General features: G+C 42.6%; 1 protein-coding gene across 1 annotated transcript in view; it reads left to right on the plus strand.

Annotated features, from left to right (window-relative positions):
• The window catches only part of LOC135500901 (ubiquitin-fold modifier-conjugating enzyme 1-like), a 116784-nt gene that overhangs the window by 7838 nt on the left and 90273 nt on the right, over positions 1 to 18673 (plus strand). Inside the window, exon 2 of the mRNA XM_064792620.1 lies at positions 6191 to 6322. Coding sequence (XP_064648690.1) covers positions 6191 to 6322 — 132 coding nt within the window. The remainder of the gene's footprint in view (positions 1 to 6190; positions 6323 to 18673) is intronic.

The following is an 18673-nucleotide window of genomic DNA, read 5'->3' on the forward strand; positions in this document are numbered from 1 at the left end:
TGTATCCTTCATTTGACCTAATTATCAAGGTTGCAGAGGTCAAATGGTGTAAATTGGTCGTTTGAGTGTAACTGTGGCACGTTTCTTAACTGCTAAGACTGTGTGCTTGAAACTTTGTATGTATGACCAAAGGGTTCAAAGGTTACCTGACCTAGTGGTACAAGCATACTATGTTTCAGGCAAAAAGCCCAAGCGGTTAAGAAACGTCCCTTATACAGCCAAACTGCTGATTTATGCCATTTGACCTCTGTGACCTTAAAAAGTATGTCAAATTGAAAACCTGTACAATATGTGATGAATCCTTGCTAGCAGTACCTACCATAAAAATTGTATTGAAAATAAATCATTATTTAGAGAGATTATCACATATTGTAAATTGGCCATCGGGCCGTAACTATGGCACGTTTCTTGGCCGCAATGACTATTGATCTTAAATTAAGTACACATGTACCCCTTGGTCAGGTGATCTCAGGTACCGAAGTTTGGTCCGATCTGATTTGCCGTTTGGCCTCCAGGGAGGGGGCCAAATTCAAAATTTTTCAAAATGCTATTATTCCTTAATTACTTGCTCGATTGATACCAATTTTATATCATAGGTACATCTAATTCTAACAACCATTCAATGTGTCACCCGGGTCTTTTTTGATTTGACCTACTTTTCAAGGTCACAGAGGTCAAGTGTACTGTAAATTGGCCATTTTGGGGAAATTGTAATTTCTTGGACCTACATCAAACCTAACACTACATGACACAATACCATGCTCTTCATCCATCTTTCCTCCACATGAGGTGAGCACAATGGCCCTGGCCATTTCATTGGATTAAGGCTCTAAAGATTTTTGAATCAGACTTTTTTTTAAATGCCACAAAATTGGTCTACAAAAGCCCCATAAGTAAGTAGATAGACCAATCATTTATTGCTACTGTTAATTCAAGTCAATCGCGGACCGCGGCCATATCTTTGTTGAAGAACAGTTTTCATATTTCTACCTAGACTCCTTGGGCAGTCCCTTTCATCGGTCATATCGTCTCTCTTCATGGACTGCCGCACATTGTGGGGTTGTTGGTGGCTGGATGATTAGCCAAAGAGCATTGAGGATACCAAACTCTCGGTGTTTCTGTCACCGAATCAAAGGCGTCAAATGGTCGGTCATGACAGGTCACGACTAATTAGCATACAACGCACATGTTTTCGTCTTTGTGTTTTAAATCATGTTCCCGCAGAATGGTTTGGATGAATTTACAATGAAAATAGCACTCAATACTTCTCGAAATCCATACTGTTTGTGTCGTACCAGACGTAGATGCAGGTTATCTATCGATATAATTAAGGCACAGTTTGTAACCGCGAGCTCAAACGCGTTCATGTTCTGCCTCACCGTGCCAATTGGCAATCATTCCCGTATTCCAAAATTTAGGATACTCCATTAGTATTTTTTAGAAGCATCGCGTTGCCAAGTGTGCGACCATATGATTGGTTGGCATCCTGCCTAATTTGTTGTGGTTGTCGGTGTCATAATAGTGATGTGATGGTCACGAGATATAACATGTGATGGGGCAAACCTCTCGATAACTAAGAACTAATCGCAGTGGTAAGAACACATATGTAGGACAAGTTTGGTCCACTGCGTCCGGAGTGCAATTTTTACCCAGATGCACTAATAATGAATAAGGGTTTTGATTGTATTGGGTAAAAACAAAATGATATAAGGGTGACCGACTACTTGTGGATGGCCAACTGCTGTCTGGTTCTCCCTACATTTAATTGCAATACCCATTATATACATTCTCTACACGTAGGTTCATCAAGCAAGTACCGTACTAATGCTTTCCAGCGGAGCTTATGGTTTGTACTGGAGCTGGCCGAAAGTAGTTCAAGCAAAATAGTTGTATTTTCATCCGAATTTGCAGTAGCTTTGCCAGAAAATGTGCCAGGATACCAATATTTTGAACTCTTGTTTCGATAGGATCATAGCTATTCACAGCAGAAAGACTAAACGCCCCGTAATTGGCAGTAATTGGCAGATTTTAAGCTGGAAATTGTCGTCTGGTCAAAAGTGGCAAAACGGCCTCAATCCTACCTGTCTCTGTAATGTACTGAACGCGCTACACATAAGGCATTGCCCTAAGGCATTGCCCTAAGGCATTGCAGCCGAATGTATATTGAGTGTGTACGTTCACTTCAAAACATAGTTCCAATCTAAATTTTTCATAATGAGCAGTTAGAAAGTGGTATTTTCCTATATTTTGATTCTCAATTTCAACATGTCGTTTTGTGGGGTTATTTTGTCTAATTCTTATTAATATTGCCGATAAAAGACACGTAGTGAAACCCAGATTCATGCGCTCAGTTCATGTACGTACGGTAGACGTTTTGGCAGAAAACCAGGGTGAGTTTTCTCCGTATTTTCTCTTGATTTTCTAGGTACAATTGATCATGACAACTGTTATTTGAAAAGTCGTAGTATAGAATGACTCCCGTAGCTTGTTTACATAGGCAGTGTTACCGTTTTTGGCTTTCTGTCTCGTTTAATTTGCTCAGTCATTGAGTCGAAGTCAAAGATCAAAACACACATGAATGCCATAGTACATTTTATACACAAAACGGTGTTTGCAAAAAATTCTTCCCGATCATCAGAATGAAAATAATCGTAATACTTCACAATTATGTATTACACATGAATATAACAACTACAGGAGAATGACTTTGAAATCCAGACAAAACGTTGTTATAAGAATAGCCTCTTTGTATTTATAAACATCATGGACGTAATCAAAACAAACCCGAACGCTAGATGAACAAACATGGCGGACCGCTTCACAAGAAGTTGACGTTTTCTCATGTTTCTTGGCAAAATAACAATGATATCATAGACATTTGATAGTGACACTGGTCAGAGTACACAAATAATAGCGACGAAGTAGTCTGCTGGAATTGCGAGGTATTTTTAACGAACAATAAAACTGCCATTGATACGGAAACCGTGAGGAGCTGCATGAACTGGGCCTACATTATTTACCATACATTACAGTTAGCCTACATAGGCCTACCCGATACCGGTACATGAACAAATGCAATACATTGCAACATATGTGCAGGGAAGTATGCATTGCAAGCCATGTGTCCAAACTCTACCACGGTGAACGTTTGTAAATAAGGGTGAACTTTTTCAAATCTAACTTTATTTTATCCCCCCCCCACCAGTTCACTAGTTTTTCACAAAAGTTTTGATATTTTTTTGTACATTTATGTTTTACCTTACCACCAACATGAACAGCAAGCCATACATTGTTGTATATCCTCTCACGGTTTTCGCGTATCAGCACAGACTACTCATTGGTTTTGTAACATATTCGGGAATGATGATAATAAATATCTTATTTTGATGGTGTTTTTTTTACAAAGTGCTATTTTTTCTCATGTTTACAGGGTGATGCAGTCTATAATCTACGATACATTTCGGTGGTCTCCACTGGTAAAGTGGTGTTGCTGTGCATGCTGTGGAACTGGTGACACGAAACCAATCAACCAGTCAGCCATGAGATTGAAAGGATCGGGAAAGAAGACGCTGTATCTTAGCTGATTTGTCCTTCACGTTTTGGTCTTGTTTTATTAAAGAAGCCTTGAAATTGAATAGGCATCTCTGAATTTTTATCTATTATAATATCAAATAAAGCTTGCCTATTAAACCTAAACTCTTGAACATGCAACCTTTAACCCTTTTACTGCTCGACCATAGGTCGAGTTAAAATTCCTACCCCTTTACTGTCGCACTCGACTCTGGGTCGAGAGAGAGGGAAATGCCTCAGAAAATAAATTATCCACGGCGCAGTTGGAGTCCTTTATGTTTAGTTTATCTGCCAGTGTCAAAACGGCACTGCGTCTGATCATTTGATACCAGGAAACCAAATTGTTTCTACATGAAAATTTCCAGCAACTTGCAACTGAAAGTCGAGCACCTTTTTAGAAGAGGTCAGGCAAGGGTGATGTAAGAGACGTCATCATGCCTGATGTCACAATCAAGTAAGAGACCGCATTGTCGCCTGACTGATATGAAACAAGAGGGTGATGTCACAATCAAGAAAGTGACCACATTGTAGCCTGATCGATATAAGTGAAGAGCGTGATGTATGAGACGTTATCATGTTGGAGACGGCATCATGCCTCATGTCACAATCTAGAGACTGCATTGTAGCCTTATGGGAGAGAATAGGGCAGTGTCACAAGAACTAATCTAAATTCAAGGTAATGAAGGAAAGATTTGCACTGACCTACTTTTATGACCTTCTGCCCTACTTTAAGACTGTTATAGCTAAAGTAGTCGTGTTTAGTATCGAACTAAAGATAATGACCATTAGGTTTGTGCTAACCCATTTTCAATACCAACTGACCTACTTGGAGACGGTTACAGCGAAAGGTGTCATCCGTGTTTGATATCAAAGTTAAAGTGTTTAAGAGTAGATTTACCCTGATATACTTTTATGACTCACTAAACAACTTGAACACTGTTAGAGGAAGGCAGTCTCGTTAATGGTATCAAACTAAAGGTATTGAAAGAGCAGTTTTGCGCTGTCCTGCTTGAACACAGTTGCAGCAAATGCACTGAAGGTATTGAAGAGCGGATGTGACAAAAGAACCCCTCAACTACTTCATTCGCTGCAGTTCAAATAAAACCCTCACAACTGTCATCCACCCTAGGTGCGAAATTCATTAGACGTGTGTAACTTCTCCCTGATTAGTTATAGGGCCTATTCATATTCTGTGAAGATTTACATGAAGGACCTGAATCTGTCTATTCAGTAGTTAAACGCTGTTTTAAGCTGAACGCCCTTCATGAATTTGGCCCCATTTGTCTAAGCTTGATTCCATCTAGTCTGTCCACATCTCCCTATCTACCATAAACCTACATTCTGGTACTCGCATATAGTACTTGCTACATTTTCTTGTCATTCATCTCATCTCATTCTTTGCTATTAAATTCCGCCAGCTTAGCTATTCAGGCCGCCTGGCCTCTGGTCTCCATTTTTAGCTCACCGTGGAGGAGTCTAGACAACACCGCTGTGTCCGTCATCCGTCTTCGTTGTCTGTATCCTGTTTTAAAAACATTGGCACGTTTCTTAACCGCTAGAGCTATGGGCTTGAAACTTTCTACACAGGACCCCCAGGTCAGGTGACCTCTGACAATGAATTTCTGTCTGATATGATTCTTGACTTGGCCACCAGGGGCCAGAAGTGGAAACCTAAGAAGTGTGATATCTCTCTTATGAGTGACTCGTTAGGTTCTCCTAGCAAGGATACATCACATATGATACAGATTTTCGATTTGACCTAATTTTTAAGGTAACAGAGGTCAAATGGTGGAAATTGTCCGTTTGAGTGTAACTATAGCACGTTTCTTAACCAATAAAGGTATGAACTTGAAATTTGGTACTCATGACTCCCTACATCATATCACCTATGACCGTCATTATATCGTCCCTATACTAATGCAGTAGTATAGAACTCGCGGGACACGTGAGACACTATAGTACAGTGTATTCGTGTCCCTGGTGATCTGCAGAAGACTATATTTAGTGTCATTCTTAGTTTGCAGATGGCGCTGCAGTTTGATTGGCACTTATGCAGCATCACAGTACATGAACTGATTAGCATATAAATTAATATTATGTTGTATTGTTCGATCAATCAGTAATAGATAATGGCCAAAGGTTATCAATCAAGTTACGTTGATTAGGAATTACGTAATTACGTTGGTTACGAATTTCGATCTGATCTGATGCTCGACTTGGCCACCAGGATGCCAAAACTAAAAAAGGGAAAAATTGCAATATCTCCCTTATTAGTGACTTGTTTTCAATGATATTTTTATGGTAGGTACTCCAAGCAACGATGCATCACATGTCATACCGACTTTGGTTTGACCTATATACTATACATGGAGAAAGTTTTTTAACCAGGATGAATTCCTTACCACAGAATGTATATACGGTGAGCACAGTGGCTCCTGACCATTTCTTTTTGTTGGATCACATTTTTTTTCTTGATGATATTATTTTAAATAAAGTGTTTAGAGCGGGATAACTGCCTGGAAGAGGGGTTTTGGTCCACATAGATCTGCTCTGTTCCATCATTTAAGTACATGTATAATGTTCATGTGTGATGTCCTACAAGTGTCTGTATTTATTTCAGTATGTGAAGAACAACAAAGAAGCAGACAATGACTGGTTTCGTTTAGAGACGAATGAGAAGGGGACGAGATGGTTTGGGAAATGCTGGTACATCCATGAGTTGCTCAAATATGAATTTGATGTCGAGTTTGATGTAAGTCCAAATGTCTACATGTTTACAATGAGAGTAGCCCCTAACGAATGTCTCAAGGAATGCTGGGCTAAACAATGATAAAGAAAATAGTTCCTTTTTGGAGGGCGTTACAGATTTATATTCACAGCTGTGAACGAACATTTGATAGTCATTTTCATGCTCGTGTGAATCCAACAAGCTCAACCTGAACAAACGCAGCCTTTCGCAAAGCAATATTTAAGATTCAAGAGGCTACAATGAAGAAATCACAGAGGAAGGGAGAGCGTGCTTTTTGTAGGGTGATTCTACCGATAATGTGAGAGCAAAAGCTGACTCCTCTCTTTGTACCGTACCTGTTGGCCTATTTGACTGAAATCAAGATGCTGTTTAGCAAGTTGTTTTTAATGGGAAACTAAAGTGACTTGACCATTAGAATCGACTGGTGCTGCATTTCAAAAAGTGCATCATTTCTAAGCTAAATTCATGCAGCACAGCACAAAAATATTATTCAAAACTTTGTACTAAGATGCACCAGAACTCAAGTTGGCCATGCTTGATACATTCAAAAGTGGGTGCTTTAGGTAAACAACAGCATTATATGAAGATCCTCCCAGGCATAAAGGGGCCGAGTGCTTAAGGATTCATCCCTTGAATTGTGATTGCAGCAAAAACTACCAGGGTGATTTTTCTGAAACTCGCATGGATGACACCATGTCCAAAACATTAATTATGGTAAAACAATGAATTGAAATTGGCCTAATTAATTTTCTTTTGTCTTGCTTCAAATCGAAAAAAGGAGGGTAAATAGTGGGAGCTTTCCACTTTTAGACATTCCACAAGAATCACCATGATAATCTGCTGAAGATAGTGAAAAAAATATTTAACATTTTCTTTAGAAACAGTCTGAAAAAGCATCATTAAAACTCCATATTCTGCAATTTTTGGCCAAAAAGTCTGACCTATTCTTGAGTAAAATTACTCTTCTACAACAATTGATCTGCTGATGAGCAAGGTTTAGGGATCTATTTCATTATAAAGGTACCTGAGGACTTCTTTTGGACGGTACCGCTTTGGCAGTAGCAGAGAAGTTTCAAATTTGAAAACATTTTCAAAATTAAAAACCTATGTTAACATTTTTAAACTGTTGCCAGGGCCACCTATTGGTGCTAGTTTTGCCATTCTGAGAGTTGTCAAATTTGTAAACTACACAGTTGTCAAATTTGAATAGTCTTCAAAAATAATCAGATTCAAAAGGTGATTCTTCAAAAACAAGTAATTTTACACACACAGTAATATATTCTATTCTCATGGCTACTGACTAAATGGCATGATGGGCCATGTGGGAACACTGTGAATTCACCATCTGGATCAGGCACCCAGAGTAGAGAAAAATTGAAGATTGAACCCCAACCTTGTTCCACAAGTGAAAGCCATATTCTATACTATGGTCTCACTAGCCAGTGCAGAGGCCAGGCCTACCTGCCTCCAAGAATGATGCGACATCATTTCATGCATACCCCTGTTCCAGCGGCTGTAGACTTGGCAGTACCTTACTCTCACACATACCTATACATTTCTGAACAGCTTGTTACCACTAGAATACATCTGGCCAAGTTTCAACGTCGTCTAGACATGCAGTCAGGCATAGACTGATGCGCCACAATGCATGAGAAACTCTGTATGTTAACGCAAATTTGAAAAATTTCACCTTTATGCCTTAGAACTCCAAGATTAACAAGGATAGTGAAAAAAAATCTCATACACATCTACTCAACACCTATAGAAAGCCAACTGATAACTACTGCAATCTTTTATATAAAAATAGGGTGTCGTTGCGGCTTTTGTTTGAGTTTTTGCCCTCGAAATTTTACCTTGAGAACATTTGCAATGTCACAGGAACCAGTCTATGTCAACTTCCTGTTGAGCTATAAATAGCATGCAGGGCCTGCTCACCGCATAAGTGCACAGCACAGCCCTCAAATAATCGTCCAAGCTACCCCTTCACAAAATACCTTGGAGATTTACATTTGAACAAGTAGTAATAGGGATAGAGTAGGCCCATCTGTATGCATGGTAATCACTCGAGATTGAAGAACTAGTTTTTTGTGAGGGTACAATCCGGACCTGATCACCACTGGCTAGTGAGACCTTAATGCACATATGCTATCCTATATGTCCCCTTTTTACCTCAAAATCTAAAAATATGGATTCATACAAACAGTTTGGTGCGCTACATGACAGGTTGAACAAGGATAGCTTCCAGTTATGATTCAATAGAAATCATAGGCAAAAGCACCACTCCACCCACCCATTCTCAAATGTGTTCAGAAAGTGGATTTTGTGACACCAGCCAATCGACCTATGTGCCCATCCAGTAATGATCAGTGCTGAAAGTAATTCCAAAACAAAAATCAGTAGTTATAAGGTGGATTTGGGTTATGAGCTTCATCTTCATCTGTCCGCTGAAATAGCAAGCTGGAATCTATTATTTTCAGTCTAAAAACAGATATGTTGGCTGTTTGAGGGGCTTGGCTGCCCAGGGTGAACAGCAGACCTGAATACATCAACTGGTGCCTCTAACAGTTTGATTTAATGGTACCTTATAGTACAGACATATATCAAAATATATTATTGAAGTGTTTCAGACACCCTGGCAATGACGTCATCATGACTTCACATGGCATCATTCACAGGGTGTGATGATGACGTCATTGTGACATCATGATGACATCAATGCCAGTGAAAGCAACAGTAGTGTCAGCAGGACTGTTTGGGAGAGAAAGTAAATGAACCATGCACTATACAGAACACAACTCAAGAGAAACAAAGTAACTCAATGCAGCAACGAGGTAGAAAACGAAAAGTATGGGCGTTTATTTCTGTATAAATAGAGGTTGTCTCAAAAAGACATTTTATGTTGTGTTATGACTCGAATAGACGTTTGGTGGCGCTCGTTTTAACGGAGACGTACCTGAAATAAACATATTGTGTCGTATCTCAAATAGACATACACTCAAATAGACGTTTGGTGGCGCTCGTATCTCAAATAAACATATATTGTCGTGTTTTCAGCTTTTTGTGTATAACTCAAATAGACGTTTGGTGTCGCTTTTCCGCAAAAATGGAAGTTCCTCAAATAGACGTTGTGTATGTTGAGTGTATGTCTATTTGAGATACGACACAATATGTTTATTTCAGGTCCGTCTCCTTTAAAAAGAGCGCCACCAAACGTCTATTCGAGTCATAACACAACATAAAATGTCTATTTGAGAGAACCTCTATTTATGTGGAAATAACCGCCCATAGAAAAGGGCTGGGGATGGAAGATTTGGCCATTCGATCAAACACAAATTCAAGCTAAATTCTTTACCATGGAACAAAGACCTCAATCTTGCTGAACCAAGTACAAATTTAGAGCCGATCAGTCGAGTTGATGAGGAAACGCTACCGGCATCAAGGTGGTTTAATTTCAGTGTAAATCAGAGGCTGCGTCCTGCAAATGAAAGCAAAAGAATATCAGAATACAGGGAGAATGTCGTCATTTCAATGGAAAACAAGAGCTACGCAGAGCGAGCACATTCTACGCCCGCCATAAGAGTAAAGGGTGGTTGGTCAGGGTGAAAAGTGTGTTTGCAATTGTACCGGGGAAATGCACCGCAGTACATGCAAAAGAAAAGAAAATGAGTTATCACACTCGAAACTTAATGAAGAGGCTTTTTGGGCCCATATTAGTGACCTGCAAACGAGTTGGGTGGAAACAGTGACTATACATGATATAGAATTTCAGTAATCGCGCGGACAATGAAAGGTAAGCAGAAAATGGAAACAGGTCTTCGTGATCTTGACCTTTGACCTTTTGACCTCCAAATCAATAGGCTTCTTCGAGCCTATACTAGTGCCCTGCAAACCAGGTTTGGTGAATATACATGATGTAGAATTTCAGTAATCGTGTGGACAATGAAAAGTTAACGGACCGACGGACGGACAGACGGACACCGAGCGCCATACCATAATACGCTCCGGAGCGGGCGTATAAAGAAAAGACTGCTGCAAGTATTACATGAGCACACAAAGAATTGCAGCAGAAAGATGCCGTCAGAATTGACCATTGAGAGAAGGCGACGCCTACTGGATTACTTTTTACCCCTCAGCCCAAATGGGCTAGAGGGGTATTGTCGTCCCGTGCGCCGTCTGTCCAGGCTGGCGTCTGCTACTTGGTTTCCGTCGATTTCTAGAAGAACAGCTTTGACAATCAATTAAATTTTTGGTATGTACATTGGGGGTGACTAGAGGAAGGTTCCTTTCGAAAACGGGCTTGTTCCGATTATCAATATGGCCACCAGGGCAGCGTGTTTGAAATTGGTTTCCGTCAATTTCGAGGAGAACTGTTAGTCCGATCAAATTCATTTTTAGCTCACCTCTTAGCAGAGGTGAGCTTATCCCATACCGTGGCGTCCGTCGTCGTCGTCGTCCGTCGTCCGTTAGCAGGGCACGTTTTGTAACTGTTAGAGATATTGAGTTGAAACTTGGTACACATGTACCCTTATGTAATGACACCTTGGAGACCAAGTTTCGGTCCGATTCGTTTCATGGTTTGGCCACCAGGGGGCCAAACGTTAAAAGTGAAAATATGCAATATCTCCCTTAATAGTAGTCGGGAAATTTTGAAAAAAATATGGTAGGTACTTCTAGCAAAGGTTCATCATATATCCTCCGGGTTTTTGATTTGACCTCCTTTTCAAGGTCACAGAGGTCAAATGGTGTAAATTGGCCGTTAGGATGTAACGATGGCACGTTTCTAAACTACAATGACTATTGATACCAAATTTGGTACACATTTACCCCTTAGTCAGGTGATCTCAGGGACCGAAGTTTGGTCCAATATGATTCACCACTTGACCACCAGGGGGCAAAATCCAAAAACCTTAAAAATGTGATTATTCCTTAACTTCTTGCCCGATTGCCACCAATTTGATATCATGGGTACATCTAACCACCATACAGTATATGTCACACAGGTTTTTAATTTGACCTTCTTGTCAAGGTCACAGAGGTCAAATGGCGTAAATTCGCCGTCAGGCCTTAACTATGGCACGTTTCTTAACTGCAATGACTATTGATCACAAATTAAGTACACATGTACCCCTTGGTCAGGTGATCTCAGGTACCGAAGTTTGGTGCGATCTGATTTGCCGTTTGGCCTCCAGGAAGGGGGCCAAATCCTAAATTCTTCAAATTCCAAGTAATGACTTGCCCGATTGGCACCAATTTTATATCATAGGTACATCTAATTCTAACAACCATTCAATGTGTCACCCGGGTCTTCTTTGATTTGACCTACTTTTTAAGGTCACAGAGGTCGAATGTACTGTAAATTGGCCATTTTGGGGAAATTGTAATTGCTTGGACCTACATCAAACCTAACACTACATGACACAATACCATGCTCTTTATCCATCTTTCCTCCACATGAGGTGAGCACAATGGCCCTGGCCATTTCATTTGTATGTACGTTGGGGTGACAAGAGGAAGGTTCCTTTCGAAAACCAGCTCGTTCTGATTCTCAATATGGTTGCCAGGGCGGCGTGCTTGAAATCGGTTTCCGTCAATTTCGACGAGAACCGTTTGTCCGATTAAATTCATTTTTAGTATGTACGTTGAGGGTGACTAGAGCAAGATTCCTTTCGAAAACGGGCTTGTTCCGATTATCAATATGGCCAATAGGGCGGCGGGCTTGAAATCGGTTTCCGTCAATTTCGAGGAGAACCGTTCGTCCGATCAAATTCATTTTTGGTATGTACGTTTGGGGTGACTAGAGGAAAGTTCCTTTTGAAAACCGGCTCGTTCTGATTTTCAATATGGTCAACAGGGCAACGTGCTTGAAATCGGTTTCCGTCAATTTCGAGGAGAACGGCTTGAAGGCTGGAATCAATTTTTAGTGGGCGTAGGCCTAATGCAGTTATGTAAGGGGAAGGTTCCTTTCGAAAATCAGTGCGATTCGAAATTCAATATGGCCGCCACGCTCACATCCTCAAAATAGGTTTCCACAATTTTGATTTCCATATGCAAATTAGCCACTCCACTAAGTCAACTTCACCATTATCTCACCTTCAACCTTAATAGGCTGAGGGGTTATGCTCGCTTTGCGATGGTATTTTCTCTCAACTGTAAGAGGTGCCACGGAAAGCTGCCCAAGTCTATGGCGATGACTGATGAAATTGAGAGTTGCTCTGGACCTGCTGGGTTGCAATTAAATAAGCAGCTAACTCTTGCCTGCTTGAAAAGTAGTGCTGGCATTCAGGATCTTCGACTGGCAGTGTCTGCTCTGAACGTAACTCTCCCATGTGCGACTACACCTTTACAGAAAGCTGAATAAGAATTCTTAAAAGGTCATCGAAATCAATCAGGCGGCAATGAGGGGAAAACCTGTGCCGGTAGGATGTCCTGGACTTGGGCCAAATGCCAGTGGTTGAAGGTCACACTGACACTGCTTTCAATAACCGATCTGGCTACGAGGCCGCCACACAGTCCTTCTGTGGACTTATTGAAGAGCAACACGGTCTAGTCCTTGCAGTCTGCACAGCTAATAAATTTTGCCGAAAACGAAACTGCCAGCACGAAGGAGGGTGTCAGAAAACTTACGATTTCAGCAAGACAATATCCTCATCAGAGCGAGCCTTGGCAGCGGCAAACCTGTAAAAGATAACAGACAATGGAGTGGTGTCACTTGGATCCCTAACAAGCGATGCAAGTAGTCAACTTGACAAACTTGTCAACAGCGTAAATGCCAGCCAGAAGAATCCCCAAGCTCTAAAGTTGAAGCACTTTTATTGTCTTGTACATAGGATGCGCACTTTCCAAAAGGTAGTAAAAACGCAGGTCAAGTTCAAGTCCCTGACGGATATGAAGCAAAAAGGGAAATTCCTTGCTGCCCTGAGACGTCGCATCTTCTGGGAAATCAAATGGGGGACAGGAAAAAGACGGCCAACAGAAATGATATACAGGGCAGTTGCGAATGCTCTCCTGTGTTTCAGAGAAGACCACACACAATGCAGGAAACACTCCTTTGTTTGCAATGGGTGTCCACGAAAACCCCCATGCTATCTTCCACATGGGAAGTACTTCTGTCTTATAACTCAAGAAGCCCTGAACGTCTTGGCAATCATCAATAAGTACTTTGCCCCTGCAAAGTTGGAGACGCTTCACTGTAGCAAGACGATGAACCAGTGAGAATCTACATTCGTTGGTGTTTACGTATGCCCCCAAAGGAACAACATATTCAAGAAACTTTCAAGGACTGAGCCACTCAGCCGTCCATACGAAGATTTTTGGACCTGGACGTTCAACCAAGATCATCGCCAAACAACTCGACTTAGTTACTGACAAGAGAACGCTCTTCACTGTTCTACTGGCACAAAAGGACAAGAAGGCAAACTACAGTGCTTCGCGCCAGGTCAGCAAGCGGTACAAGCTGATGCGGTATGTAAACAAAAGAAGATAAGTCAACAGAGCAGAAGCAAGCGGTTCAGCATATGAGCATGGTGATATCAACATAAATACTGGCCACACATACGCTTTCAGTGGGTAGTAATATGTAAATTAGCAATGATAGCTCACAGTGTTTAAAAATAGAATCTACTTTGAGTAGTTTCCTTTTGTACTTCTCAACAACAAGGTTACAAGTAATACATGTGAAAACTTTGTAGTGTGTGCATGTAATATTCGGTGGATAAGACCCCTTTGATGCAGGGGTGTCAGTTTGTGAATGGTCATGACCGTGATCTATCTGTCATCCCGTAATCATTTCAGGCCAATAAACCATTGAAACGGGATGTTGGTTGGAACAGTGACAAAACATTCCTTTCTATTGTATTGTTAGAACTGTTCAAAGTCTATCGAAACCTGAAATATGAAATTAAAAAAAGAATGCTGTTTGCTAACTTATCAAAGATATATCTGGGGTCAGTAACAAATATTAAATAAATGAAACAGTCTTTCAGGTTGACAAAGCCTCCTAATTATGAGAAACAAAAGAATATTTTGGTGCAAGGAATAAGCAAACCTGTTGGCTTTTACTGCCCAAAACCTTAGGGTCATTGCTAGGACAAGCTGGCATTTTGCAGAAAAAATTCCCTACATGTAGATAGTAAATGAGTAAATGGTGATTTCTTTTTCAGCTTTTAAATTTTTTTCCGATGGACTTTATCATGAGGTTTTGAAAGGAACCAGTTCTGGACCCACCTTGCACTGAAGGCCAATGTACAGACATCGGCATAGGCCTACAAATTCTTATGTTAAAGCATATGACTAATCTGTGGCCTTTCCAGGAATCTTATTAGATAATCCTGAAGTATGGTGACTGAACAGCCAGCAGGGCCACGAACAGCGATGTAAGAGCTTGGTGAAATGACATGTTATTCATATTACATTACTTTTCCATTCATCGATAGTTTGCAAGGCTTTATGCAACTTGTATAGCTAATTAGGCGTGGCAATGTATGTGTAGAGTACATACTAGTCTAGGACATTGAGTCCCAACGGAGCTACAGTGTGCAATCTATGGATCCATCTGATTTCGATGGTGTTCCTAGGTAGAGCACTTTGGGGCGATTCTGGGTGGGCGTGGATGAAGGACAGGATTGATATGGACACATCATCAATACCTGCGTGGTTATGGCTGGTGAAGTGCCGGCCGATAGTGTCATCTATGTTGCCCTTGGAGATATTGTAAAAGTGTTTTACAAATCTGTCCATGAGGGGGAGCTTGGTTTGACCAACGTATTGTTGGTTGCATCTTTTGCATGTGATGCAGTAAATGAGGTTACTGCTTTTGCATGTGATGTGCTTCATGGCCGTGTATGAGCGCGTGGTAGTTGTGCTGCCGATCCTTCCCGTCAGGTTGAGTTTAGGGCAGTAACGACAAGAGGTATTGGCTCTTGGGCATGCGTTGCGGGTACCCTGAGGCAAACGGATTGCGCCGGCAGTGAGGATTGTAGGTCCCCCTGATTGTGTTGCGGTGTCGGTGAATTTGGCTCTGACCAGAAGATCCTGGAGATTAGGAGGTTTTCTGTGGCCAAATGTGATGCAAGAGTCATGTAGCTGACGCGTTGCAATGGATTTCAGGAGCACGGGCCAGTTGTGGCTAACAATGTGCTGTAGTGCTTGGAAGCCCGGGATAAAGGTCGATATGAGGAAGAAATTGTCCTCAGTCGTCCCTGGTTGATGTCTGGCGTCAGGCCCGCTCCTGTCTCTCCAATCCAAAGAAAGCATCCTTGAGATCAGTGCACTTCCATAAGCTCATAGACATGGACACCATACCCGAGTGGGCCTTCGGAATGGAGAAAACCCCTTCGTACCTACACCCAGTCCCACAGGATTTAGTCTCTCTCAAACGCAAACATGCAAAAGAGACTCTGGCTTTCAGCGCCAACTTTCTTTTGGCGAAATCGAACCGAGACCACCTCAAAGGCAATGCCCTGTTGGATACGGTAGGCTCGATCTACGGTTAAAACTCGGGTTTCGCCAAAGCCAAGGAACTACTACAGAACCATGTTGAGCGGGACCGTGCCACCCTTCATGCCTCTCTGCAGCGAAGGGAGGTAGACCAGCTTCACACAACGCACGACTCCGGTATCCGGACGCACATCACCACGGGGAAGGCGGCCGCTCCCACGGTCACCCCCTCAAGGCAAACTCCAACAGCGAGCACCTCCCGACAAGCCACCACAGCCACCACCTCCAGGTCCGCTGCTAGGGAGGCAAGTCAGGATTTTCCTCTCCAGCGACCAGGCCGTGGGCAATCCACCCAGTCTCGCCGCCGCCCATCCAGAAATTAGTCAGGACCGAGGCAAGCCACCCAAGGGAACCGCTCCAGGTCCCCAATACCAAGGAACAACAACACAGAGTGCTCCAGCTCCCAAATCCAAGGCCGCAGGCGCTCACCCAGGCCTCAGCAAAGTTGTCGGCAGAACCCAAACCAGCAACTCCAACTTTCACCAAGAGAGTTAGCAATTATCAAGGCACTGAGACAATCTTAATCAAGTCACCCAATAGCAACAACAGCGCCCTCACTCAGGAGGGCACTTTTCCCACTGGAAATAATGTAAATATTGTAAATAATAACACTATTACCAATGACACCAGTCTCTCTGTCGTCAATCTCTCAAAGCACAACCTGACCCCAGCACAGCTATCTTTGCTCTCCAAGGGCCTTAACTTCTGTCCCACTCCGTGTGAACCCGACATAGCGGAAGCCCGAGCTGACATGGACAAATTTCATGTCAGCCTCCGTCGGAAGTGTTTCTTCTCTGAATACCAACCGAACACAGACCCTACAAACCACACTATCACTGATGACACTGCCACTGCTACTTTCGGCCTTACACCAATCCAGCAGAGGACTTTTAAGAACAAATCCTCGTTCAACCCCCCTGGACCTAAAAATCTAGAGACATTCATCTCCATGAATGAGCTGGACTTGGCTACGTCACGCAGCTTTGCACCAAAATCCCAAAATCTCACCAGGGAAGAAAAACAGGCACTGACAGAACTCAAACGCCTACCGAACATTGTCATCAAACCTGCAGACAAGGGGTCAGCTGTGGTAGTCATGAACTCTTCAGATTACAAAAAGGAAGCCCTCCGTCAATTAGCTGAGATCCGTTTCTATTCGAAACAGGACACCAACCTCACTGAGCGCCACCAATCGGAGGTCTCACTGCTTGTTAATAACCTTCATATCTGGAAGGAAATTAGCGAGAAATGCGAGGACTATCTCATTCAGAGAAAACCACGCACACCACAATTCTACCTCTTGCCCAAGATACACAAGGGAGTCCTCCCACCTCCGGGACGACCCATCATGTCAGCAAATGGATGCCCCACAGAATGAATATCTTTGTTTGTAGACAGCTTCCTGCAACCACTGGTCAAAACAACGAGATCCTTCATCAAGGACACAACACACTTTTTACGTGTATTACGACATAGGCCAACTCCCTGACGACGCACTGCTGGTGACCCTGGACGTTACCTCTCTGTACACCAACATCCCACATTTAGAAGGGAAAATGGCTGTGGAACGCATTTTAGCACTCCACCGCGACACCAATACAATACCCACCAACTTCTCACTCGTCCTGCTCCTAGATGCAGTCCTCAATAAGAACAACTTCGAGTTCAATGGGGAAAACTACCTCCCGACCGAAGGTGTTGCCATGGGTACCAAAGTCGCCCCTAACCTAGCCAACATCTTCATGGCACATTTTGAGGAGACGCACGTCTACACATACCACCTACAACCCCTCACCTGGGTTAGGTTCATCGGTGATGTGTTCCAAATATGGACATACGGCCGCAGGGAATTGGATCTCTTCATCCAACATCTCAATGATTGCCACCTGACAATCAAATTCACGGCGGAAATCTCCAGCCAATCAGTGAATTTTCTAGACACAGTAGTCAGCATCAATGAAGACCGTAATATCATTACGTCCCTATACTGCAAACCTACTGACGCGCACAACTACCTGCTGTTCTCCTCAGCACACCCGATACATTGCCTCAAAAGCACACCCTACAGTCAATTTCTCAGGATCTGCCGGATCTGTAGCCTGGACACAGATTTTGAAGAAAATGCGGTCATGATCGGCCGCCACTTCATGCGACGTGGCTACCCTTCATCGCTTGTAGAGACAGCCCTTATCCGGGCCTACCGCACCTCAAGACCTGATCTCCTCAGAGATGAGGCCCCACTGGACACGGATGATCAACCATGGACGACTGAGGACAATTTCTTCCTCATATCGACCTTTATCCGGGGCTTCCAAGCACTACAGCGCATTGTTAGCCACAACTGGCCCGTGCACCTGAGGCTGAAATACATTGCAACACGTCAGCTACATGACTCTCGCATCACATTTGGCCACAGAAAACCTCCCAATCTCCGGGATCTTCTGGTCAGTGCCAAGTACAATACATGCACGTGGACAATCGAAACAGGCAAATACCTCCGAAAACCTCGCTATCATGATCTGTAAAAGCACACCAATTCACAGAAAGATTACTAACCTAAATTCCATCGTGGATTATCCGCTGAAAACTAGTGTAAATACAGAGAACTCCTACTATTCCTTTCTGAAAGCCTCCTCACCAGATTCCGTGCCGCCATGTTTTTCTTCCACGTAGGCCTACTCACGACCTTCTTTGATCAACATGACGTAAGCGTGGTTTGAGGTTGATCAAATGTTATTCGCAATCCCTCATCTAGTGGATTGTCAGATTGGCCTTGCGGCCTGGACGTCACGCTCAGAATCCAATGGCCGAGAGATCGAATATTATTGATACCATTTTCTGGTGGGGGCATTATGTACT

This window comes from Lineus longissimus, chromosome 16 (assembly GCF_910592395.1).
Source record: "Lineus longissimus chromosome 16, tnLinLong1.2, whole genome shotgun sequence".
In the NCBI taxonomy this organism is placed as follows: domain Eukaryota; kingdom Metazoa; phylum Nemertea; class Pilidiophora; order Heteronemertea; family Lineidae; genus Lineus; species Lineus longissimus.